We start from the raw sequence: 25634 nt of genomic DNA on the forward strand, positions 1-25634 counted from the left end.
CATTTTGAGTTAAAAATGGAAATACATTGTATATTTTACTAAAAAATGTGAAAAGAGATGACGTCCTGAAATTTCATTACTCAAAAATGTAGTACGAAAACTAAATATTTTACGCGTGTTTTTAAATCTGAACAATAATATTTCAAAACACCTCAACTGTGGCAATGTGAAGAAAGCAATAAACTCTTTGGTTTTCCGTGTCTGGTGTTTGGAGCTAGCGCCGGCAGTGATGTTGAATCTGCATGGACGGAATCGATTTTCTGAACAAATAAAATAAATGGTCAGCTCACCACAAAAGTCACGAGCTGCCTCTGATTACAACCTATTACTTTTGAAATAATTAAATATTAAAATATATTTATCGAAAACAAGACATTTACATTTGTTATAATATCCGGCGGCCCTACACGATGTAAGACTGTCTCGTGGGCACCAGTTGCAATTACAAATTACTATTATTGTATCTAGTATAGTAAGAAAATTATATATAAAATATATAGGACCTGGGTGACCGAGCTTAGCTCGGTATTTTTAGTAAATCGTGTTTTTTGAAAATCATATTTAAATACGAATTACATATTGATAAAATATGAATAATATTTTTCGATTTTATTTTTTTTAGAAAAAAAAAGAAAAAAAACGATAATCGATCTGGAATACGTGAGGATTCGAACCATGATCTTTTCGGCCGAGCGCGCTCGGCCGATTTCCCCTGAGCTATTACAACTTTATTGAGAGATGCGAAATTTACCTTCTTATTCTAACGATATTGTAGCCATTTTTTCATTGCCTAAAAACAGGGATAAAACGACATTTTCTAAAAATGAATCCTAACTAGATTTATTTATCTCCCCCGTAATCCCCTGTATACTAAATTTCATGAAAATCGTTGGAGCCGTTTCCGAGATTCAGATTATATATATATATATACAAGAATTGCTCGTTTAATAGTATATGATCATGTAATATATATCTTATATACAAAATTCTCGTATCACAATGTTAATTACAGTACTTCTTCGAAATGGGTAGAAAGATTTTTATGAAATTTTACCGCACAGAGGACGCTGCTGCCCGTCTTCGGCTTGTGTATATTAAAGCCAGCAGTTGGATAGAGACCAACGGGAAGAGAGGGGGTGGTTATATTCCTTAATGCCGCAGCCACACAGCTAATATAGTTACTATTAATACTAATTTTTGTATCAAGCCATAGCTAGCTACAAAAAATACTATTTAATGTAGCCGTACCCATAGGTAGGCTTACTGACGATGTTGGTACCTTAAAATATATCTATATATATATATATATATATATATATATATATATATATATATATATATATATATATATATATATATATATAATAGATCTCAAGAAACGGGATCCGAAAAAATATTGTAAAAGGTCAAATATGTGGTTTTGAGTCGAGTGAATTTGGTTGGTGTGGCATAAAGTGATTTGGAACCATCTCAATTATGACACAGACCATATGACGACAAGGCATTACTGAAAATGCAAAAATTAAGACAGTTAAATCAAGACTAGTATTTTTTTATTTTTTTTTAATATCACTCTCTGCTCTGATATTTTAAATAATCGTGTTGTTTATAATATTTCTCTATTTTTCTGCTTCGCTCGCTATTTCCACTTCAATGGACAGGTAGCCAAAGGCCCACTTGTCGGGACTTGTTTAAAAATGTAATTAACCTAAATGACAACTCTTAAACAATCCGTACACAAAGATGTATATAATACTCATAAAATAAAAACAACTATGTCAAACTAAATCAAACATTATAATAATATAATAAATATAGGTCTAAATGGCAATTATCTCCCATCGAACAATCAAAAAGAATCACCTAAATCGGATCAGAAATATAATCATATATACATAATATATCAGAATCATAATGAATAAATTAATTTTGAATTTTTTTTAAATTCAAAATGACTTAAAAATATATACCAACCAAATTGAGTACCTCCTTCTTTTTAAAGTCGGTTAACAAAATAAGTTAATTCTATTACTTTTCACTATAAAGCAATTTAATTTTAATAACCTGTTGTAACTCTCGATATAAAATGAACATTTATTTATTTATTCTGCTTATTTATGTGTTTGGTAAGAAATGTAATAAAATAAATTGTAGTCTGAGAGTTAGCATGAAGTTTAACGGACTTGATTACTTGAGTGTCTTTAATACAAAATTTTTAGGAGGATGAAATTTAACAAAGTAATAAAAACTAAATTTATATTATTTTAAAATACACCTCTATGCTGCTTTATGTCCTTTTTCCAAAGGTTGTCTGGAAGAGATTATTTATAAGAGTTATTTTTTTTTGCATGTTTTATGTTACATGTATTGTTTCTGCTTGTACAATAAAGTATATTTGTATTTGTATTGTATTTGTTAAATTTAGACATTTCATTAAAATGAAAAACGACATATTTTCTAAAGAATCGGTAGGTAAAGCACGATAGTTTTTTTTTTCTCCTTTGCTTTTCAGTCGCTCGCACGCATCGCTGGCGTATTGACGCGTGGTGCTCTCTTGGCGTCATTGGCCTCCATTATCAACGGCATTGTACAGTGTAGTAAGTGAATTGCAATGTTGTTATTGATGAATCGTTGACGTTTATTATGAACAAAGTGGATGTAATGGACCGAGAAAGTCTAGTTCGTATTTGTCCCAACGTTCGATGTCGAGGATGTGGAGAAATCGAAAAAAACGAGTGTGCTTTAGACCACACGACTGAAGTAAAACTTCCATGGCAATATACGTCTGCACAATAGGCTGTGTCATAGATATATGAAACATAACTGGCCATAGGAGAAAGAAAATGTGTGCTCGAACCGCTCTCTCTCTCGCTCCGTTCGCCTCGCCCGATCACACTTTTTTTAACGCTCTCGTCACGCATTCACCAGCTTACTTTCCAAGTCAAGAGTGCCTCAAGAAGTTTTACTCCAATAACAAATAAATCTATAAGTAAATAATTTTGTTCCTCTTAGCTCTTTGACCACTATTTAAAATATAGTTAGCAAAGTTAAAAAAACATTGAATGAATAAACAAGGTCAATTTCCATAGTTTATCTGTTTATCTATATTACGAGTTACATTTACATATATTTAGCAGAAGCATTGTTATATATGATTGGTTTAAATTGTTATGTAAATTTATATCTCATTTTTTATTTTCTGCTTCCTGTTTGTATTAGTTATTTCATTATAATGAGCGAAATTCACGTAAACATTAGAAAACAATTACGTTGTATTACTTGTCGATATAATTGACGTCGGTTTTTTTTTCGTTTTCCGTGTGTTCCGTCATAATTTTCCCATAATTCCCCAATAATTCAATAATCATATTTGATCGAGCTGGTGCTTGTCCTGCTGATGTGGTGTGTTGGTGTGGTTGTTGTGGTGGTGTTGGTTGTTGTGTGGTTGTGGATCGAGGTGGTCCAATTTCAATTTAATCGCGATCTGATGAGTACTTTTAAGTTGTCTGTAATGATTTGACCAAACAGGAAATATCGCCTGGAAATCAGCCTGACTGGGGAAGAACCCGGACCTTACAGAAGACTACAGCTTTTAATATTACTGCTTTCAATGAGCAGTTGTGTTCCTGTGGTGAGGAAGGTGTGCCGAGCTTCTACGGGGATTGGGGTAGGGTTGGCAACGCGCTTGCGATGCTTCTGATGTTGCAGGCGTCTATAAGCTACGGTAATCGCTTACCATCACGTGAACCGTACACTTGTTCGCCGACCTACGCGTATAAAAAAAAAGATGCATGTTTAATTGTTTTTGTTGTTCTAATGTAAATAAAGTCGATTTTATTTTGTTCGCGAAACACAATCATTTATTTGAAAAATGGTGCGAGGTGCGATGGCGAGATCTGATAAGAAGTTTTTGAGTTATCCCTACTAATACGTATGCAGTTGTTCATTTTTCGACTACCAATTTTGATGATGCTTTCATTTTGTTTGTGAAATCGTTTTTTTTTTTATGTTTGATAAAAAATATAATTAGTGTTTGTTCCTGTGTACCTACTTGGCTATGTCCAGCAGTGGACTGCAATAGACTGAACTGACTGACTGACTGACTGACTTACTTGTGCACTGCTTTCAAGTAGTGTTTGTTAGTCCGTTGGCGGTGGGGTCGGCAACGTTCTTGCGATACCACTGGAGTTACAGGCGTGCACAAGCTATGGTAACTGCTTACTTGATAATAGGCCGTACGCTTGTTTACCGACTTTGTCTTATAAACACAAAAAAACTTTTAACCTCCTATTTCACTTCTTCATGTGTAGAATTTCCGAAAATTCTTCCATAATAGGTTTCTACTAAGTAACGAAGTAATTGAAATCGGTTTTCTTTTTTCGTTTGCAAGCAAACACAATTATTCGTTTAAATTTTTTTAAATCCTTTAGAATGTGCGACCGGATTTTGAATTAAAACAACTGTTTAAATTTCCACTTTACGGCTGTGCGTGAGTTTATATGTCAGTGGGAACTTCTTTTATACATAATCTGGCCATTAATACTGTCACAATTAAAAATAAACAAAATATTGCATTTGAATTTGGAATCTGTCATTTTTATATGATTGTTCATTGTGTTTCCTCATATTCACATTGTAAAATAGTTTGTGATATTAAAATGGAGTGGGATGATAAAGAGAAGAATCGCTTTTTTATAATATTTATTTTATATTTCCTTTTAGAATTTGTAAAAATGTTGACGTTTTGAAATAATGTATTATACGTATGAGGAAGTCTCAGTAACAGCGACTTTTAAATAATTCGAATAATATATTATTTTAAGCTAACGCGATCACTTTTCATATTCAAATAATTTATATTTCTTCGGGACCTTAACAAAACAATAAACGTGGTAAGCACTCCAACAAATTTAAATTTTAATTATGAATTTGAGTAATGTTGAGTCATGGATGTAGTGCGGGTTCAATGTTAAGGAGTTCAAAAATTATTTGTTACACTAGGTGCGGGAATTAATCCTATTATTTGTTAAATCATAGAGCAAATCAAAATCCAAAAGAATACGTCTCTGCTCTAACTAAAACATTTTATGTTCCGCGCAACCATCTTCACTATTTTCACAAAATTTACAACATGGAAAGTTTAAATGTTTAATTAATTTTTTGTAGGTATACGCTCTAGGTGATTTTATTAAATGCGGTATTGAGGTGACCATATATGGCTAGCACACTCTAAAATGTTCCATACATAAGCAAAATAAATACTATTAAAAGATGATATATTTGTAAACGGCTTACACACGTGAAGTACAACCATAGGTTTTTATATGTTTTTATTAGTGTACTTTCTATATGATCTGATTGTATCATTTTTTGATTAAAGTAGACACCTAAATCTCTCAATTTTTGATTTCTGTCAATTTGTTCGCCATTGAAATGATAGCTATGTAGAATAAGATTTGTTCTCCGCGTGTCTGAAATGCATTTACATCATTATGTAGATAACTTAATGGAAAAAATTATGTAACCATCAAAAATTGATTTATTATGGTAGAAATATAAAAATGTTTGTTGTAAAAATTTAAGAATTTTTCAATTTTCATATTCAATAGGCCTCTAAGTAAATAGTTTTCTAACCAAATTTTTTATAAAATACATGTCTAATATGTGCTATAAGACGTTGCTTCGTACCAAATTTCAAGTTTCTGAGTTCACAGGACGTACCCTGTAGGTTTTGATTCCCTTGCGAGTGTCAAAAATTTTCAGCATAAAGGGCTGTATGTATTTTGATTGCGTTGGTTTAGAAGTTTGATTTATTCTAAGCTCCAAGGGGCAAACTTGAGTGTTTGATGTAAATTTCAGCTTGATACCTCTACGCGTTCCTGAGAAAAAGAGTCTTGACAGACAGACGGACAACAAAGTGATCCTATAAGGGTTCCGTTTTTCCCTTTGAGGTACGGAACCCTAAAAAATTAGTGTACAGCGCTTTTTGTTGGCAACAATGATAGTTACTGTCATTAGTCATGGTTAATGGGTTTGATTGATTAATAGTTATCGTAGAAACCCGATGGCGATGTATACTAATAGTATAATATAAAATAAATCTCAGCCTCCTTGGAAGCGTGCAAATGTTTATTGTAAAATTTTATGAATTAATTGTATTCTGTATAAAAAATATAGAGGTTTAACAGCAAGCGCTTCCTGTTCTTTTCATATTTTGAGAGTAAAGCACAATCTCCATGGAAGCGTGTAATATAGCGTCAGCAACCGTAAGATAATGAACATCGAAGGATTTCAAATATAAGTTATTAATCGATTGTCGAAAGAGCCTTGTGTTTACAAAAATCAAAACAAAAATAAATGAAAACGATACATTTTGCATACAAACTGTTTTTTGAATGTAGCAATCGTGAATTAATCAATTACATTTTATCGATTATAATCCTTGACCGCACATGTAGTAAACAACTGCCTGAGTGACAGTGACAGAGGCGGCGCGGGGGTGATCGCATCAACCAAGCCACGTCATTGGTGTTAGTTTTTGGAATTTTTAATATGTTTTCGCGCATATTTATTTATTGGCATTAAAATTCCAAAGAAATTAATTTAAATATTGTGGTGTTAAAGGTCCATTAATCATGATCATTGTGTTTTTAGCAACTTTTTAACCCTCTAGGTACTAAATAGCGTCATGGTAAGGTTTTAGACTACCTCTGACTACTACCCCTACTACTACTACTCTACCTACGTAAACTTATGACAGATTAGTTTAGTTTCTATATCTTTATGTTTCTAATCTTAATGCCTTAATGATTAGCCTATTGGCGCTCATTTTTTTGTTAGAGTAAACAACAATCACTGTCAGTTAGGCAATCAGTTCAGCCTATTGCAGTCCACTCCTGGACATGGGACTCCCCAAGTTCGCGCCAGGCATCCCGGTTTTCTGCAAACCTTTTTTTTTACGTGGAGAAAATCCATCATGGATACCCTCCAGCACGGGGGCGCCAGAGTATTATGTCAGACTCCTACTGACTAAAAACCACCACGTGTGAGCAGTCGTCCGCCTGGGTGGGGCGAGATGGGGTCGCGTTAGCATTCGCCACCTCACCCCGGATCCCGGTTTTCTGCAAACCTCATCCAGCCTACACCGGCAAACTTATGTAGCTGGATAAGCAATACATTACTAAGTAAATAAATTAATTATTTAAAATAAATTAATAAAAATACTTTACACAAACTTGCAAAAATGTACAAAACTAGCTTCTACTTGTATAACTAATTCTTTGAGAGTTTTTCCCTTCTTTTAAATTCAAAATCAAAACCAAAATGAAAATCTCTATTTTACAAATAAAATTTTTACAATTTTTGATAAATTAATTAAATTAATGAGAAGTTACAACGTCATGCAGCTTCTGTAAAGAAGAACCGGGAAGAATTTCGCAGTTACTATTTAAAAAAGCTGTCCATAATTTTAAATTCAGTCATATCTTTGAACAATCTCGAACAGATATTCTCTAGCTATCAAACATCCTTTAAGATAAAATAACTATAAACCTACTGACTATTTACAAAACTAAATAACTTAACTTTTAATATTTATCTACAAAACTTGTAACAATTTTGTCATTCCTATGTACTGCGTTTATTCTTATTTATGTCAATATAATCGATATATTCGTGAATATATAGAAATTATGTACAATAATATTGTATATAGAATTCTTTATATTCGGTCTAAGCGACACACTTCTAAAGCTAGAAAGAGATGTCGAGTGTTTTAGACAGCACCAGGGCAACTTTACATTACTTTTTAGGTTCAGTGTTCGTTTGTATTCATGTGTGTAAAATTTACCGTTTTATAAACAACTAAAAGGCGAGTATATATTTGTTCACGTTAGCCAATAAAAAAATTATTAACGTATCAAAAAATTTGCTTCAAAATAAAAATACATCAACGTTTTATTATTTCATTTATTACCAAATTCACCAACAAAATTTTATGAAGTGATTGCACTTCATAAAATTTGCTTGCTTGATGTTAAATTTTATAACTTAATTTACTTGCTTAACTCCATTTGCTATCACTATTTTAAGCCTTTTCTCCACCTTGTGCAGATAAATTGCTATTTATAATATTAGCACATTCCTTACTGTCAATTATAGTAATATGATTCTCTTCAAGAAGATGAACCGTTACGTAGCTGTCAGTGAATCCATCCAGACCATAATTTTCTTTAAGTGCATTGTATGAATTTTCTTTCGGACGTATGAGAACTATTGGCGCTTTGATCTTCTTTATTTCATTTCGACTTAGAACTATTTTTGCACGATTATAAAAAGCTTTAGCGACCGATTCTACAAATTTATCCGAGTATATTTTCTGAGCTGGACATGCTTTTATACCGTATTTGATTCTCTCATCGTATGATTCTATGTCTTTAAGTTTATCCATAAGCGTATTCGTGACTTTATTTCTTGGAGCCACTAAGTCAATAGTATAGCAGATCAGGCGATTTTGTAATTCTGTATCGTTTTTGAAAGAGAAATTAGACATGGTTACCACTTTGAGAAATTCCGGACTGCCATCTATACAAAAGACTCTACCACTATGACCTAAAACATAATAATTTATTTTTTCATTTTATTATATTTAATAAGGCACACACACACAGACACACACACACACACACACACATACAAACACACACACACACACACACAGAGAGAGAGAGATACACACACACAGACACACACACAGGACGCCTCGGAGAGCACGTTAAGCCGTCGGTCCCGGTTGTTATCATATACACCTGATAGCGATCGTTACTCATAGTAGGGAATATATCCGCCAACCCGCATTGGAGCAGCGTGGTGGATTAAGCTCTGATCCTTCTCCTACATGGGAAAAGAGGCCTATGCCCAGTAGTGGGATATTACAGGCTGAAGTGTAAATAAATTAAGAAGAAAAATAAAACTTAAAACACTCTATAAATTTCCTAAATCAGTTTTTAGTCATTTTGCACTTAAGTGGTTGTACAGTCATGTTGAACAAGTCTAAATCAGAATGGCATTCCATTTATTTATAAAATTTTCCAAGCGAACGCTTAACGAGTTTCTTCTATATCTATTTGGTTTAACAATGAGGAGCACTTAGGTAACTAAAACGATGTCTTATATAGGACCTTGTGGGCATTTTTAAGTTTATTGTGCGTAGCAAGTAAGGGAAGTCAAGTTATCCCATTGCAATTTTAATAAAAGACTTAAATCTGCTATTTTGCATGTTACATGCAATGATAAGATGTGTTGTCTTTTACATCTTAGTTGATATCTAACGTCATTGGTATTGGACTAAAGTCCAATACCGATGAAGTTGTTCCAATTGCATCATTTTAACAATAGTTGAAGTTCTGAACAGCTCCATGAAGTATAGTGTTCATACTATTTAGGTAAGATCATATTTTCTCACAGCTTTCTGCTTAGGTCTAGGCTTAGATTGAAGTGTATCATGTGTAATACTTTTTAAATTAATAATCAAGGATTTGTGATACACGTCTTCAGTAACGACGGATTCACAACAGGTATTAATGATTAAGTCGTTATTACATAGTATTAAATCAAGGACTTTTTCATTTCGGTTATGGCGACTATTGTATCATAGTAGATTACACTCCGAGAGCGTGTTAAAGAAATACAATTGATTGGCCCGATAATCCTGAATATCGTAGATAATCGTCGGACCCCATCAAGATGCGAGTTCACAATTTAAGAAAATCTGTCAGTAAAGCTACAAATACAGAGTCAAAAGAGTAGAAATGTTGTCTGTTCAGATGTTTAGTACATATGGATAAGGTTGTGATGAAATGATTTTTAAGTCCGCAAACAATTTTAGACTCTATCGTAGATACAATTTCGAAATATACTTTTTTTTATTTATTTAAATTATTTAAACTCACTTCGAAAATGGGGGTTTTATAATCACTTAATAAAGATGTATATGTCGCAGAGTATGAATACGGAACGTCAAGTGTTTGACTTGGGTGTATTCAGATAATGTCAGTTGTTAATTATTAGCTGTTAGAGTAGTGGGGTGATCGACGCGCCACCTAGCATATCGTTCGATAGTCACCTACCCTCAGTTATTATATTACTCGAATTGTTCTGACGTGTATAAAACGAACGGTGTCACCTCGGCTAAGGTAGTCTTGACTCTGGCTTGGCACGATACATTTGTTGTATCCTGCTAGTAGCTTAACCTAGACTCATTCGATAATTAATTTGTGCATACGAATTAATTGTTACATATTATGGCGGATAACTCGAGCAGTGAAGGTGAGCGTTGATGCGCATCTCAAAGGAGATCTCCTTAAACCTACACCTGGGTCGCAAGTCCTAGGCACTGCTCTGAGTTACTCCCTCTGCCACACGATGGACTCGGTACCCGCACGGTGAACCGTGAATCCATCGAATGCTAAGAAGTTAGTCTTCGCCCCCTTAACTAATAACTACCCGCCTTCCGTACTGCGTTACCTTTCTGTTAACTGATTCCTGTGTTATAATAATTTGGTGATATCATTAATTGTGTTTACTTGTGTCAACGTTGCCCACTTATGCCCACAGTAGACTGAGTGAGTACTCTGAGATCATGAGAAAGAGAAATATACCTTCAAGCCGAAAAGTATACCTTCTCCTTTTTATTTCTGACATATATATGTGATTTCAAGAAAATACAGAAAACCTTTAAATAAATGTATAATTATATCCTCTGCCCAAAAGTTGCCTAGAAGAGATCACTGTATATTTAAGAGCACTGGTTGCAACAGATGCAATTTTTATTTTCTTCGTCACTTTTGCCTATCGCAGTCCACTGCCGGACCTAGGCTTCCACAAGTTCGTGCCAAAAACGGTGTGATCTCCTGTGTGTTGCCCATAGTCACCACACTGGGCAGGCGGGTTGTTGACCGCAGGGCTGGCTTTGTCGCACCGAAGGCGCTGCTGCTCGTTTTAGGCCTGTGTATTTCAAAGCCGGCAGTTGGATGGTTATCCCGCCATCGGTCGGTTTTTAAGTTCCAAGGTGATTGTGGAACTGTGTTATCCCTTAGTCGCCTCTTACGACACTCACGGGAAGAGAGGGGGTTGGCTATATTCTTTGATGCCGTAACCACACAGCAAACTTCAGTTTAGAAAACAACAATTTTAAGTTCCGAATTTTTGTCAAACGAAACGTTGTCAGGCGACACAGTGTCAGGCAGACACTGTGTCGCCTAGGACACTCTTCAGGAAAACGCAGATTTGCCTAAGCTCTGCGTCACCCCCTCGACCTCACTGGCTAGGCCCACAGGAACGACGAGTCCGATACATGTGGAGCCAGTTCGACTGCAGGAGTCTTTCGAATTTTAGAGCTATGCCACGAATGCTTGACGGAGACCCCATTCAGGGTTTCGAATGAAGTTTTTCTTCTACAGGACCCTGATGATTTTGAGCCAGGTTTATCCCTCGGTCGCCTTTTATGACCCCTATGGGAAGGAAGGGGGTGGTGCTATTCTAGACGTCCGATAACACGGCATACTAGTAGTAGGAAGTACCTCGAACTTAATAATACTGATCACAGCTAAATAATACTGATTGCCAGCAGTGCTGTGTTTCTGTGGTGAGTAAGGTGTCCTAAAGGGGGTTAGGGGTAGGGTTAGGAACGCGCTTGCGATGCTTCTGGTGTTGCAACTATTTATAAGTATATAAAAAGATGCTGTAATGAGAAAACTATTAGGCAACTCAAAGGCCGAATGCAAAATAAATTCTATAGCAGTAAGAACAAATTCATATCAAATAGAGTTTGAAAAGGAACAATTTTATAAAGAACTAGAGTAGTTTTTCAAATGAGCTATTAAGTACTTAGAAGAACGATTTTATTCAAACAGAACTCCTTCTATAAAAGACTCTCAATTTTCACTAAAAAAGGAGACTTTGTTCTCATGGGATGAGCTTTTGGATCTAGTAGAAAAATTGAACATTTCTAATGACATCAATAATGATGAATTGTATAATTTTTATTGTTCTTTAAAAGAAACATTTAATTTAAATCACCTCTCAGAAGGAAAAATGAATATGACCAATGACAAAATATGAGCCTATTTTATTAGTAGGTGGCAATAAGTTAAAAAGTTATTTAAAAAAATTGTTTAGTGCTGTCTATTCCAGTAAGCAAAGCTTGTTGGAACTGTGGAAGAGTGTTTAGTTTACTGAACATTCTATGGATTTAATAAAAACAGAGGTAATAATTTCATTCAACATTGAGGTAAATTGTTTGGATTACAAGTTAAATAGTGAAAAATTACAGAAATGGTAAAATCTGTGAAACTTACATGTGGAAAGCTATAAAATAAATGACTTTATTCAATTTCGTTGATTATTATTTTGATTGAGAAAACGATTTTCTATTTTTTTTTTAGTGTTTATTTATATATAAATTTGTATCAGCAGCGAACGGTGTAATAATAACGTTAAATGTTGTTGTTTTAAAAATAAATGTATTAACTTTAATTTAATTTTCGTTTCTCCCGGCCAAAGACCCAATATTCCGAAAAATTGTTTTTTTCTCCCGATAATAGGGTCTTTCGATCTAGCAACCTTAGTCCTGCCCGTCGTTGTAGCGAGCGTGATGTCAACTATCGTTTCAAGGCCACGCATCGACACCAATTGAGTGAATAAATAAAGATCCGTATCCGTATCCGCGGATCTTGACACTAAATATCCGTATCCGTATCCGCGGATATCCATTTTTGACGATCCGGCACATCACTAGTTTGTACATACACGTAAGAAGTTATACTTCATTAGCTAGCTAACTTCACGTTTCTAATTTCTTTTTGTTGACTAGCTAACTTCAGGGTGTCCGTTTTTTGTTACGGTGTGCGCGTGCATCAATAAAATTTACTCTCATCATTTTTTTCTAAGGCGCCAAAAGAAGTATAACTTCAAAAATGTGCGTATATATACGTATATGTACGTACCAATAACAATACAAACCTTCACTTTCCAAAATTTGAGCTAATTTTAACACAAGTAGAGTACCAAAGCTATATCCAAGGAGAATGTAAGGACGGCCTGCATTTAATCTTTCTTTAATCGTCTGAAACAAACTCCATGTTACATGCCAAAATATATTTAAGATGGTATGCCTTATTAACTTCAGATAAATTTTACCTACCTTGTATGACTTTTCGACCAGCTTATCCAAGGTGTCGTCTTTTTCATCATAGCAGTATTGGAGTACGCAAACTTTAATCTTTAGTTGACGACATAGGTTCGCCATTCCTGAAGCACAACCCTCCACACCCGGTAACACGAACATGATCATTTCATTTTCTTGATTCAATGAAAGATTCTGAAAAAAAGGTTATTGAAACATATTGAATTTATGAATCAAACTATACATGATTAACATTAGTTAATGAGGTTAGTTAATGAGGAATGAGGAATGTGTCTAATTAGCCCAGTGTGGGTTGTGTTTTCTTTTAAACAATAAAACTTTCTGGTCCATTAAACCTGGTTTCTTTGTCCAACAATCGATTCGTTTTGCGAATATAGAAACTAAGCTTTAGTCCGACCGTAAACTGCCAATAACTCCTAACTCACATTTTTACTGAAATTGTTTTTTTGCGCCATCTGTTAGCTTTATATCGTAATGATAGAACCGGCAACTTATTTTAGCCGACAAAATGCACTAAGCATCCAAAAAGTCATTACACAAATACCTACTATCTACAGCGAAATAGTGTTTGGGTGGCAATACCTCCTATCTACAGTTTCAAAATCCAAGTTTATTATTTTTACAGTAGTTAATATAAAACTGCTGTAAAAATAATAAACTTTGATTTTGAGTTCGTAAATACCATCCGTAATTTTGTTAATATTTAGTTTTTATACCTAGTCTCCTGTAAACTTGACCTCAAAGCACTTAGGAGGTATTGGCAGCTTACGGTCGAGTCGTTTTTTAATAGCACTCACAAGAAAGAACGGGTATTATTCTATACTGCTAGGTCTACACAGGTACCACTATAAATTGCTGAATATTAAAATAATAAATCCCTTACATCACTGCCATCGTTAGTCATAGTTGGCAGGTATGTAAAAAGTTCTTCTGCCAACTTTTCGTCACCAAAATTCCTTATAAGAACATGTAAAGCAGCTGAGTCTTCAGAACTTGCTAGACTAACTGGTTTTGTTCTTGAATCGTCTGTTTCACTTTGAGTCGTTAATTCTATTAACCTTTTAACAAAATATAACTTAGGTTAAGTTCGTACTACTATTAGTACGACAGTGTGAGAATACTAATAAGTTAGGAAAATATATAATTATGATTGATCGCAAATACAATCAATTTATTTACATATATTAATTAAGTCCGAAACCTATGATTTAAAAAAGTAACATACTTAGCAAATGTCAATGATCGAATACCATCTGGTGTTAAAAATATCTCGTACTCTCTTTCAAGAATTTGCTTGATCTCAACAGCCGTTATACTATCCATACCGAAATCCGCTAGAGATACTTGATTTGACACTGTCTTTACATCCTTAATACCTAGAAGATAAAAAATATATAAAATATTTGAATATATTCTTTTCCGTATTTTGGGCTTAAGCCAGAATTTGTTATCACGTGTAGCAACCTAAAATTCTTTGATATTGTAACTAAAAATCATACCTAGGATCTGACCGACAATTCCTGCTATATTATCACCTTCATCACTGGTTTTTTTTTGAGCCACAACCATTGAAGACACTATTACATTATCCTGTCTCAAGAGTTTATCAAGAGTTAGGAGACAGGAGGAAATCCTCTGTTGAAGAGTGCCACCGATTTCCATTTCGATGTCGTCATCTTTCATATCTGCTACAAGTCCGACCTAAAGACGTAAGACACGTTTTGGTTAAATTCATTCCATTTATTTCATAAATTTGCAAAATGACAGATCATTAGTTACTTGTCAACTTTAGACAAATGAAAATTTTAGAAAAAAATTAAATCATGCGCTTACGTCTCCAATGGCACCCCATTGTATAGCAAGAGCGGGCAGACCAAGCTTTTTCCTTCGTTCGCAGATCCTTTCCATTACAGAATTAGAGAAGCCATAGTTAGACTGACCAGCATTACCACGACCGCAAGACACCGATGAGAAAATCACGAAGTCTCTGAATTTTTTTAATTATTCTTAAGCTATTTCTATTTTCTATAGTAAAATCATAAACATAAATACTTGGCTTATGAATTTAAAACAAAACTTTACTGTTTATCAGAGTAAAATATTAAAAATTAATAATTATATTACAACAATAATAAAACTGAAAGACAAACTGTATAAAATCAATTCAAACCAACTTTAATTTTGGACACAATTTTTGTGAGAGCTTATCCAAGTTCATCGTAACCAAAGCTTTGGGTGCGAATGATACTTTGAAAGATTCTGGAGTTTGATTTTGAAAGATGCGATCCTCCAAAACTACAGCTAAATTGAATATAGCCGCAACAGTTCCCATGGAATTCGCCTTTTTCAACATTTCTTCGCAGCCCTTTTCTGTCGTAATGTCGTGGGTAGAAATTTGCATTTCAGCACCATAACTCGCCCAAGTTCTTTGAAAAAAAAAATTCAAATATTTGTTACGATTAAGTTTCTTCCTTTACAATACAATACAAATACTCTTTATTGTACACTATCAGAGGAAAATTTTTACACTGAAAAAGAAAATATAGACATGTACAAAAGGCGGTCTTATCGCTAAAAGAGCGATCTCTTCCAGACAACCTCTAGCATGAAAAGGACATGACAAAAGAATTAGATGGCATGGAGGTGTACATACATAATATATATACATATATAAAATACGAATATACATACGACAGAAGAGAGGAAGGACCGGGTAAAGTCATTGTCAGTAATATATATTCCTTTTGAGATAATATTAGTATAATATAACGTAAATCAACAATTGATCAAATTTCATAGCAAGTATCTATTCATTTATAACAACTTAATCCTATTTACATACATAATATGTTACGAAAAATACATGAAACATATATTATATGTAACAAAAACCATGAATAAGCTGCTCAATCAACAAAAGCACTCACCTCAGACGTAACGACTGATAACCATTACTAACTCCTTTCCTCGATGCTAGCAATAATTTCCTGGCTTCTCTCAAGATGAGCCAATCTGCGAGTTCCAGCCCAAAACCTCCAAGACCTCCTACTATGATATACACTAGGTCTGGATCGCAGTTATATCTGTACAATTAAATTTCATTAAAATCTTGTACAAACGCACTTCCTAGAATTGTAACTTTTGCTGTTAATGGTTACCTTGGTACGGCGTCAATATACTGAATCAATGGCTTAGTGAAGTCTGTATTATCTTCACATTCCTCATCACGAATTTTGAACACAATCTGAAAATGTGCTAAAAACTTAGTTATGCAATGTTTATTTTATTGAATACAAAATAGTATAATTTAATTTATTTAAAATTAGATATTTTACACAAGGGATTGTCCATAAAATACGTGAATACTCTTTCCATTTGCCGCTCTCTTGTTTCGACCTGATTGGAGTAGAGGTGGGGCGGGTTTTTGGCTTGTCTCGGGGAGATCGTCGATTGGATAAAAAAATAAAATAAAAAAAAACTTTGCCATCGACACCAGACTTGGTTTCGGTTTAGATGTGGCCTTTGTGATGTTGCTTAATGCAGCCTTTTGGGTCTCGACCTTTTTCTGTAGGCGCTCTGATCCGCTGGCTGTGGGCTCTTCAAGAGCTGGCGATGCGGGGGGACTTAGATGTTCTGATTTTGGGTTTTAAGTAGCCTAGATCCTCCCTCCTGTCTTCGTATATAATGACCTCGTTCTTCAGTGAGGCCGTTCTGACGCCCTTACCTGTCTGGTACGTTGCCTCTGTCATAGCCGACTCTCATTGAGTCGATACTGATCCTTCCAGGGCCCCCCCTTTGTCTTGTCCAGCCACTGTAGCCATAATCTTGACTGCGCGAAGGCAGACTTCTTTCCCCCCTCGAATAGTACGATTGTTTCATTTTGTAACCGCACTAGACGGTAAGTTAAGTCGTTCTTCGGTTTTTTCCCAAGCGCCTCGATCTTACAGCGCTTCATGCTTGTGTTTTGCGTGCTACCTATTATCGGTAGAGAGAGTCCTGGTGAGACCAAAATGCAACCTAATGTTGTCAACAAAATATACTTTTTCGCTTATTCAAAGTAAGACGATTTAGTCTATGACCTTGTGAAATATGAATCGAAAAGATACAGAGCCATAGCTAACTATCTCGTTCGCATGATAAGCGCCATCGTCCGATCAAGTGGATCACTAGCTCAGTCTCGCTCATTCTCGCTCAGTACGTCAGTATCTGGAAAATGAATCATAAACCTAGTGAGCTGGAGATATATTTGAAACGCAAGTGAGCTGATGAGAGACTAGCTCACTTGAAAAAATATGTTTCATTTGTATCATTCACTCATAAGTTACCCAAGTCTGCTCTGTGTTATTTGGCCCAGTAGCGTTCCTGTATTGGGGGGCTAAGAGGCAGTTGCCCCAGGCTGGTGAACGGTACATGGGACACTGTCCTCGGCGTGGCGTCGGCGTATGTGTATTTATGTTTGTGTCGATTGTTGTCGTCACAGTGCTGGCACTATGTGGTATGGATGTAGCCTATGATAGAGTGGTCGTGCTGTTTTTTTTGCAGCTGAAGGAGCGGCTTTTCTCGCGGATGCGAGGAAGGAGGAGTGGGAGTGGAAGGAGGCAGTGGGATATTACAGGATGAAGCGATACCATTTTTATTCAAAGAACCATTTATTGGCAGGAGATTCTTATTATTCGACAACAATATTTGTTAGGGTTTACTGAAAGTTCGACTAAGCGTGACAAAAAGGGAGGGTTTCAAAACGGTAAAATTCAGCGTAACGTATTTTATAGACGCCCTAAAACATGAAGCATACATAATCAGTGATTCTTATGCTTATTGTAGGATTGCTATAGATGTACAAATATCTTACTTTTCCAATATGTTTGCCAGCAGCCATATACCTAAATGCTTTTTCCATTTCATCCTTTTCGAAGGTGCAATACGTAAGCGGTCGGACAGCTCCAGTTTCAATACCAGATACTAATAAATCTCGAATGGTCTGATCAAAATAAAGTAAGTAGTAAAGAAATATGTTACTAATTAAATGATTAAAAGAAATCTAAAAGTAAAAAGTACTATGTAAGTAGTTACAATTACAAACGCTCTCATTTTAATAGAACATAACTCTTAAAATTACTGTTTCACTATATTTATTCACTAAAATCAAATATTTTAAAGCATTTATTTGCAAAATTATCATGGTGGAAATTTAATGAATCAAAATATTTTTAAATTGAAAAACCTTTGCAAATTCGGTGTCATGCATGTTGAGGTCGAACATAATTCCATGGAAAGAGATCTCGTTTCGGAAGAAATTCATGTCGATAAGAGTGTTGTTATTGACATCAAACTTGCCGATCTCGAGAAAACGACCACCGTATACGAGGCAGCGTATTGAGGCCTTAAAATAAATACGTAAAAACTCACATTAAAGTATTTACTATAGTTATTCTACGAATTAATTTTATCTACAAGTGGTAGGAAATAAATATGGAGTAAATCTTCATTTTATTCTACTAAATTTTGCGTCTAATAACGTCCACCGCATTGTTTATTTACTCTATTTTGTACACAAAAAAAAAACTAGTACTAGGTGTAGGTAGGTATAGGCTAGTAACAGGCGGTCTTATCGCTGATTGGTGATCTTTTTCAGACAACCTACTTCGAGGCAATAGTAAATTTTATCAATGAGAAAAATCGGAATCTCGGCAATTTAAATTTTCAATCCTTATTTTACTGTTTTAAGGGTAAGTAAATTGATCACAAACGCTGATTTACGAACTTATTCATTTTTAGTCTGTAGTCTAAAAATTTAAGTTCATCCTTCTAATTTTGAAAAATGATAGATCTATCGTTCCATCTTTTAACACCTATCAAACATGAGAGGTATTATTTTTTTGTATTCTCAGTGGAAGTCCGTAAATTACGAACTTGTGATGTTTGTTGCACAATAAATTAAGGATTTTAATACAAACTTCAGAGTGCCCTAGAAATCTATTCATAGCGGACGTTTACTAACTATGAATTTCCTCTGCGTTAATTTTTAAGTTAAGCACAAAAATTTAAGGACCTAGAATTCTTTGAGAGCCCTTAGACCTCCTTAATCCAAATCTGTTGCGAAATTTGTTTTTGTTAAACGTTTACTAACTCTACACTACTAACTATCTCTTTGCTGAATTTCAAGGAATTTCTCACAAACTTGTGCGAGCCCTTAGACCTCTTTAATTTAACCATACCAATAGTTCCTAATGAACGGTTACTAACTTTAAACTACCTTCCTTCCGAATTTCAACCTTTGTGTCCTGTGGTCTTTGAGATTTTGTGATAAGTTAATGATTCTATGATTTTATATTTACAGGACGCTGCGTTGGCGCAACCATGCCATGGATTGTACCTGTTGCGTTGGCGGTTGCGGGTTCGATCCCCGTACATGACAAACATTTGTATTGGTCATACAGGTGTTTGCCGTGGTCTGGGTGTTTGTGCAGTCCTTGTGGGTCTCCCCACCGTGCCTCGGAGAGCACGTTAACCCGTCGGTCCTGGGTGTTATCATGTACACCTGATAGCGATCGTAACTCTTAGTAGAGAATATATCCGCCAACCCGCATTGGAGCAGCGTGGTGGATTAAGTTCCGATCCTTCTCCTACATGGGGAAAGAGACCTATGCCTAGTAGTGAGATATTACAGGCTGAAGCGTAATATTAACAGGTACGATCAATGACAGTTCGGAAGACAAGTAATTGAAACACTAAAAAAACAGAGAGAGGCGACACCTAAAAACTTATTTGTCATTAAGTTAGTGGCCATCAGGAAATATCCTGCTCAAAATCTGGAGCAGCCTGACTGGGAAAGTACCTCGACCTTACAGAAAATCACAGGTAACTACAGTTACTTTTTATCGGGACCCAATACTGCTCTCGAGGAGTGGCATTTCCCGGTAGAGAGTGAGGACCAGAGCTCCTGGGATGTGTTGGTAGTAGGGTCGACAACTCGTTCACAATGCTTCTGGTGTTGCAGACATCTATAAGCTATGGTAATTGCTTACCATCAGGTGAGCAAGCTTGTTTACCGACCTAGTTATATAAAAAAAAATGTGTACGTATATATAAATCTAAAAGATTCTTATCATAAAAAAAAGGAACAAAACACATTTAAACTGCTAATACTCAAATATGACTCTAAAAATTGTTTTGATATTAAAATATAATTTAAAATACCTGTAATTTTTCATCTGACAGAGAGTTAAGAACCAAATTGACTCCTTTTCCATTTGTTTGCTCTTTTATCATGGCTTCGAAAGATGTATCTCGAGAGTTACCAATGTGACTGTCTGTAATATAAGGTCTTATTTATTTAATTACTTGCAAAATATTATAAAACATAAAATCACATCAATTAGAGCTAATTATTTGACAACTTGAACTTAATTATTGGTGATAATGACTTGTAAATAAGAAAAAAGAACAATGTTGATAAACATATGAATACAGCTCAAAATACGATACTTCAAAAAGGGGAACTTATGATTTATACGAGATCTGGTACAAAAATATAATATTTTCCAGCTAAATTGCGGTTGTTAAATAGGTTTTTGTAATAAAATGATATCTTAACGGTCAATTTTACACATTTTTGTAGCCAGTATTATCATATAATACATATATTTTGTTAGTTCTTTCAGGTATTTCCTTAAGTCAACTAAAACCGCCAGTTATAATTTCCACAATTATTGCACAGTTTATTATCATCATACCAAATCACTTCAGCCTATCGCAGTCTACTGCTGGACATAGGCCTCCACAAGTTCGCACCAACAATGGCGTGAACTCATGTGTATTGCCCATAGTCACCACGCTGGGCAGGCGGGTTGGTGACCTCAGGGCTGGCTTGGTCGCACCAAAGACGCTGCTGCTCGTCTTCACCCTATACACACCCACGGGAAGAGAGAGGGTGGCTATATTCTTTACTGCTGTAATCACACAGCAGGCACAACATGCCAAATGAAATAACTCAATTCATTTTTATAAGAAAGACATTTAAAAGTTTATTTTATTTTCGTTAAAATAAATATGACATAAATGAATATTGCTAAGCGCATAACTCGAGATTGGCTCGACCGATTCGGCTAATTTATTTTTTCGTATGAATAAAAAAAAAATAATGTCATCACTCGGAAAATGTTACATTTACCTATTTTACTATTAACTATTGACAGAACGAAGTCTGTCCGGGCAGTTAGTAAAAGATAAAAATTCAAGATCAATAAATATGAATTTAAAAAATGTTCTAGTGACTTGATGTTTGTTAAGAAGAATACTTATGAAAAAAACTTCTCTTTTAGTGATAGTTCCATAAGCTTACACAAGAGACAAACCATTAATAAGTAAATTGAAATCAATTATTTTCGCCTTAAAAATGCTACTACAATTTTAATTCTGTTTTACCTTTGAGTTGAGGGAACAGCCTTTTTATAAAGTCTCGTTTCTCTTGAGTACCGACAGTGGTGAACACTTCGGCTCCATAGTGGAGAGCAACATTGATGGCGGCTTGACCGACACCACCAGAACCAGCGTGGATCAAAATCGATTCTCCTTTTTGAATCTTTCCTACCATTACCTGTTAAGACGTTAAATATTACATAGGAATATATACTACACATTGGCGTGTGTATATGTTTGTTGTGAGTATTTATAAACGCGTGTATTAATAAGTAGAAAAGTTTGCAATGGATTGTTATTTAAAACTCTCCGTTTCATCATATCTTACTTTACTACTCCTTTTATACTCTCTCAGTCGAAGTTAGTTTAAACTAATATTGCAAACATAACTTTCAAACTTTAGCAGTAACTATTTCGAAAACTTTTATTTAAAAATGTCACACCACAGTTCATATCTTGTGATCCCAGATATTTCGGAGACGTTAGAGATGCCATGGTTTTGTGACGTCGGCCTTTTCCCCTTTTAAATGAAAGTGTTTTATTTCTAATTTTGTGTACTTTTAAATGGCACATATTATAATCGTAATTTAAAGTAAAATATTATAAATTTATAAGAAATACCAGAGCGTGGTATGCAGTCCCATAAGCCAGAGGTACAGTGGCGGCCTCCTCGAAAGTCCACTCGTCAGGGATGAACGACACAACCCTGCGATCTGCTTCTACTACGTTTGACAAGCCTTTATTGTCTACTATGGCCATCACTCGGGTACCACTTTAACAATATCATGAATATAAATAATTATAATAAAAAAATAATAATAAATCTGTCTGGGTCTGGAAACACAATACGCAAAGGGAAAACGCTTGGAACACGACAAAATACTATATGGCTTATAAAATGTTTGCAATTTGTGGGGATCGAATCTGTGATCGCATGCGCAATATCCAATGCTATGCAAATCAATGCGTCGTTAATTATGTTTAAGCAGTTTCAGTGATTTATTTTTCAAATTATATAAGCGTTGATATGTAATTTACGATTATTATAATTTTATTTAATTTAATATTATTTAATCGCGCGCGTATTTAGCACACGAAAACTACTTAACCGATCATCATGAAACTTCGTACACATATTCTTAGAGGTATTAAAATTAACATAGGATGCTTTTTGTTTAAAAAAAATCAATAAGAGCGAAGTTGTGAGTAAAAGCTAGTTGATTATAATTTAACTGAGGTTGGGCACAACAGGAAGTTTTCTGTTCAAAATATGAAGCAGCCCGACTGGAGTAGTACCTCGACCTTCCAGAAGATCAAAGCTCAATAACACTGCTTTCAAGCCGTGTTTTATTCCTGTTGGTGAAGTAAGATTCCTGGAGTCGACAACACGCTTGCGATGCTTCTGGTGTTGCAGACGTCTATAAGGTACGGTACGGTAATTGCTTAACATCAAGTAAGCCGTATGCTTGTTTACTGATCTAGTTAGATACAAAAAAATCTAATTTTGTTACTTTCTAGTCCTGCCGACGACTTCCATTCCCAGCATATACTCCTGCACAAGACGGTCATGCGTTACGGCGTCAACGGCAATGCGACCCGATGCTATCATCACATCGCGGAAATTAAGCGCTGCACAGTACACCTATTTTACGAATGACGCTGAGCTAGTAATGCCAATTGAATATTTGAAGTGATCTTAAAGTTTAAATCAAATAGTTTAAAAAATTATTTAAGAAAACCTATAATAATACTACAATAATCATTTTATACATCAAAGAATTAAATATAATGTTACTTACATCAATATGGATAAAATTTGATTTTGTAAAAAACTGATTCTCCTTGATAGGTCCCTCCAACCACTGTTGCGAGGATAGGTCTCCAATATGAGCAGTCTTTACAAAAGCATGATGCGCTCGGACTGTTTCAAGATCATTTAGTAATAGGTGACGGTACGTCCCCCAATGTCCCTAAAAATATTTTACTTTAGTTTTAGCGACTAAATATTCAGATGATTTTTTATTTTGCAATATCACATACCATTTTGGTAAATCAAATTTATGTAGAATATATAATAGCAATAGCATTACTTATACACTTAAACTTATTGTAAAAATAGTATAATTAACTATATTTACACTGTTTCTCTAGTAGTTATACTATGTAACTTACTTCATAATATACATTTATAGCTAAATCCATATCCAACTGCTTTTTATAAAATTCTAAATCTGGATCAAATGGTGGTGCAGTTGGATCTGCAATCAGTAGGCCACGGATTTTTTCTCCACCAGGTTCTCTTCTCAAGCAATTGACCAAACCCAATAATCCATTTACTTGATCATCTTGACTATATATGACAAGTTTTTCTCCAACTGCAAGTCCTTCTTTAACTTTGTCAATCCATTTGTACGTTTCATCACTTGTAACTATTTTAATAAAATTAGTTGGTTTGGGAGCAATTCTTTTTCGAAATAGTACTATATATTCGGAGCTGGTATTTTGTATACCAATAATGTCATATTCATTAGAGAAGTCTTTCGCATTTATGGGTCTTATTTCACGGCTTACAATAAAGCCTTCATTACGGAGACTCAACAAAGCTTCTTTTAATATCTACAAAATTAGATTTTTTAAATATCATATATTGATAGTATATAAGAATGCTCTAAGAAAATTTGTTCGAGGCACATTAAAATAATCTTACAATCTCTGATCGTGACTTAACTGAACATAACTGAAATGGTCTACAAACTGACACACTATCCTAGTGTTGGGCTAGAGTCAATTCTCTATACAGAAGATAGTGTGTAACGTAGGATCATAAGGGTATAGACCTAGATCCACCACAAATATTTATATAAATAAAATATCTACCCCAACGAAAACTAAACCCATATAACCCTCTAATAATTGCGTCAAAATCAATTATGGTAAGCAAAATTATGCAGCAGTATCATTAAAATGCTATAATTATTTTTCTAGAGGCTTACTTTAGGTCTCTCCAGCAAATTAGCACCAATAAGTAAAACAGCATTAGTTTTTCCACTCTGCTGTCTATTTAATACGTTAATAAACGGTGGCATTTCTATAGGATTTTTAGATACAACATATAGGTCATCTTGTATTAGCGGCAGATCATTTAGTACATCTGCCACTTTTTTCATTATTGGTTCAAAGCCTTTAGTCGTGTACTCATCATCAATAATTTCAATACATTTTACTTTGTAAGTATGTATGTTTTCAAGAATAAGCTGAATATTGCTTCTTAAAATGTCTTCAATCTGAAAATTGTTCACGGTGTTAAAAAGTAATTTAATGTTTTTTTTATTGTCTAGCTCGTTTATGAACCGTATATATATCGTATATATGAAACTTAGTTCTCCAATAAGATTTTTCAATCTGAATTGCATGTTCACGTCCTATACTACCATTCCTAATTACGTTAGTCATATCTAAAGCATTATATGTATACATACTCGTATGTTGATACAGAAAACATCGCGTAATTATAAATTATAAATTATACTCAGGACAAGGACCTAGTTGTCTACTCAAAATTTAAATTTGTGAGTTTGGAAATTACAAGGCTTTATTTTTTTTAATTTTACCCTCATCGTTGACTTTCCGAAGTTAGGTATAAATATATTTTTCTCTAACACTGGAGTGATAAGAGAAACTTTCTTTTGAATCGGAGTTGTATGTAGTCCTCGAATTTCTACACCGCCAGCCCTGCAAAAAGTAATTCAAAACTGACCAGTGATAAAAACACAAATTATTCTTAATATAGGGAAGTCCAATAAAAATTTAATGGTGGCAACCAAGATAAATAGATCATTCTTTTTTAATTGAAATTATTTATCAAATTTAAATTTTCAAATTTACGTGCGATGCATCCTACCAGTTTTAATGTATGTACCGGTGCCAACACGTGAACACTGACGAAGGGACTAGTCCGCAATTTAAAGTCGCTCAACGTGCAATGGAACGAGTTATGATTGGGGCGTCA

General features: G+C 34.6%; 1 protein-coding gene across 1 annotated transcript in view; it reads right to left on the reverse strand.

The window, feature by feature from the left end:
- Positions 1-7970: 7970 nt before the first annotated feature.
- The window catches only part of LOC123663275 (fatty acid synthase-like), a 43939-nt gene continuing 26275 nt past the window's right edge, over positions 7971-25634 (reverse strand). Inside the window, exons 19-38 of the mRNA XM_045597965.1 lie at positions 25237-25357; positions 24619-24909; positions 23798-24241; positions 23425-23595; positions 23137-23267; positions 22247-22397; positions 21632-21803; positions 20405-20517; positions 18429-18587; positions 18057-18185; positions 16363-16448; positions 16132-16287; positions 15379-15630; positions 15038-15191; positions 14704-14905; positions 14430-14580; positions 14088-14262; positions 13212-13378; positions 13021-13133; positions 7971-8610 (exon numbers count right to left, since the gene is read on the reverse strand). Of these exons, the coding sequence (XP_045453921.1) occupies positions 8087-8610; positions 13021-13133; positions 13212-13378; positions 14088-14262; positions 14430-14580; positions 14704-14905; positions 15038-15191; positions 15379-15630; positions 16132-16287; positions 16363-16448; positions 18057-18185; positions 18429-18587; positions 20405-20517; positions 21632-21803; positions 22247-22397; positions 23137-23267; positions 23425-23595; positions 23798-24241; positions 24619-24909; positions 25237-25357 (3862 nt within the window). The 3' untranslated portion in view covers positions 7971-8086. The remainder of the gene's footprint in view (positions 8611-13020; positions 13134-13211; positions 13379-14087; positions 14263-14429; positions 14581-14703; positions 14906-15037; positions 15192-15378; positions 15631-16131; positions 16288-16362; positions 16449-18056; positions 18186-18428; positions 18588-20404; positions 20518-21631; positions 21804-22246; positions 22398-23136; positions 23268-23424; positions 23596-23797; positions 24242-24618; positions 24910-25236; positions 25358-25634) is intronic.

This window comes from Melitaea cinxia, chromosome 20, assembly GCF_905220565.1.
Source record: "Melitaea cinxia chromosome 20, ilMelCinx1.1, whole genome shotgun sequence".
Taxonomy (NCBI): Eukaryota; Metazoa; Arthropoda; class Insecta; order Lepidoptera; family Nymphalidae; genus Melitaea; species Melitaea cinxia.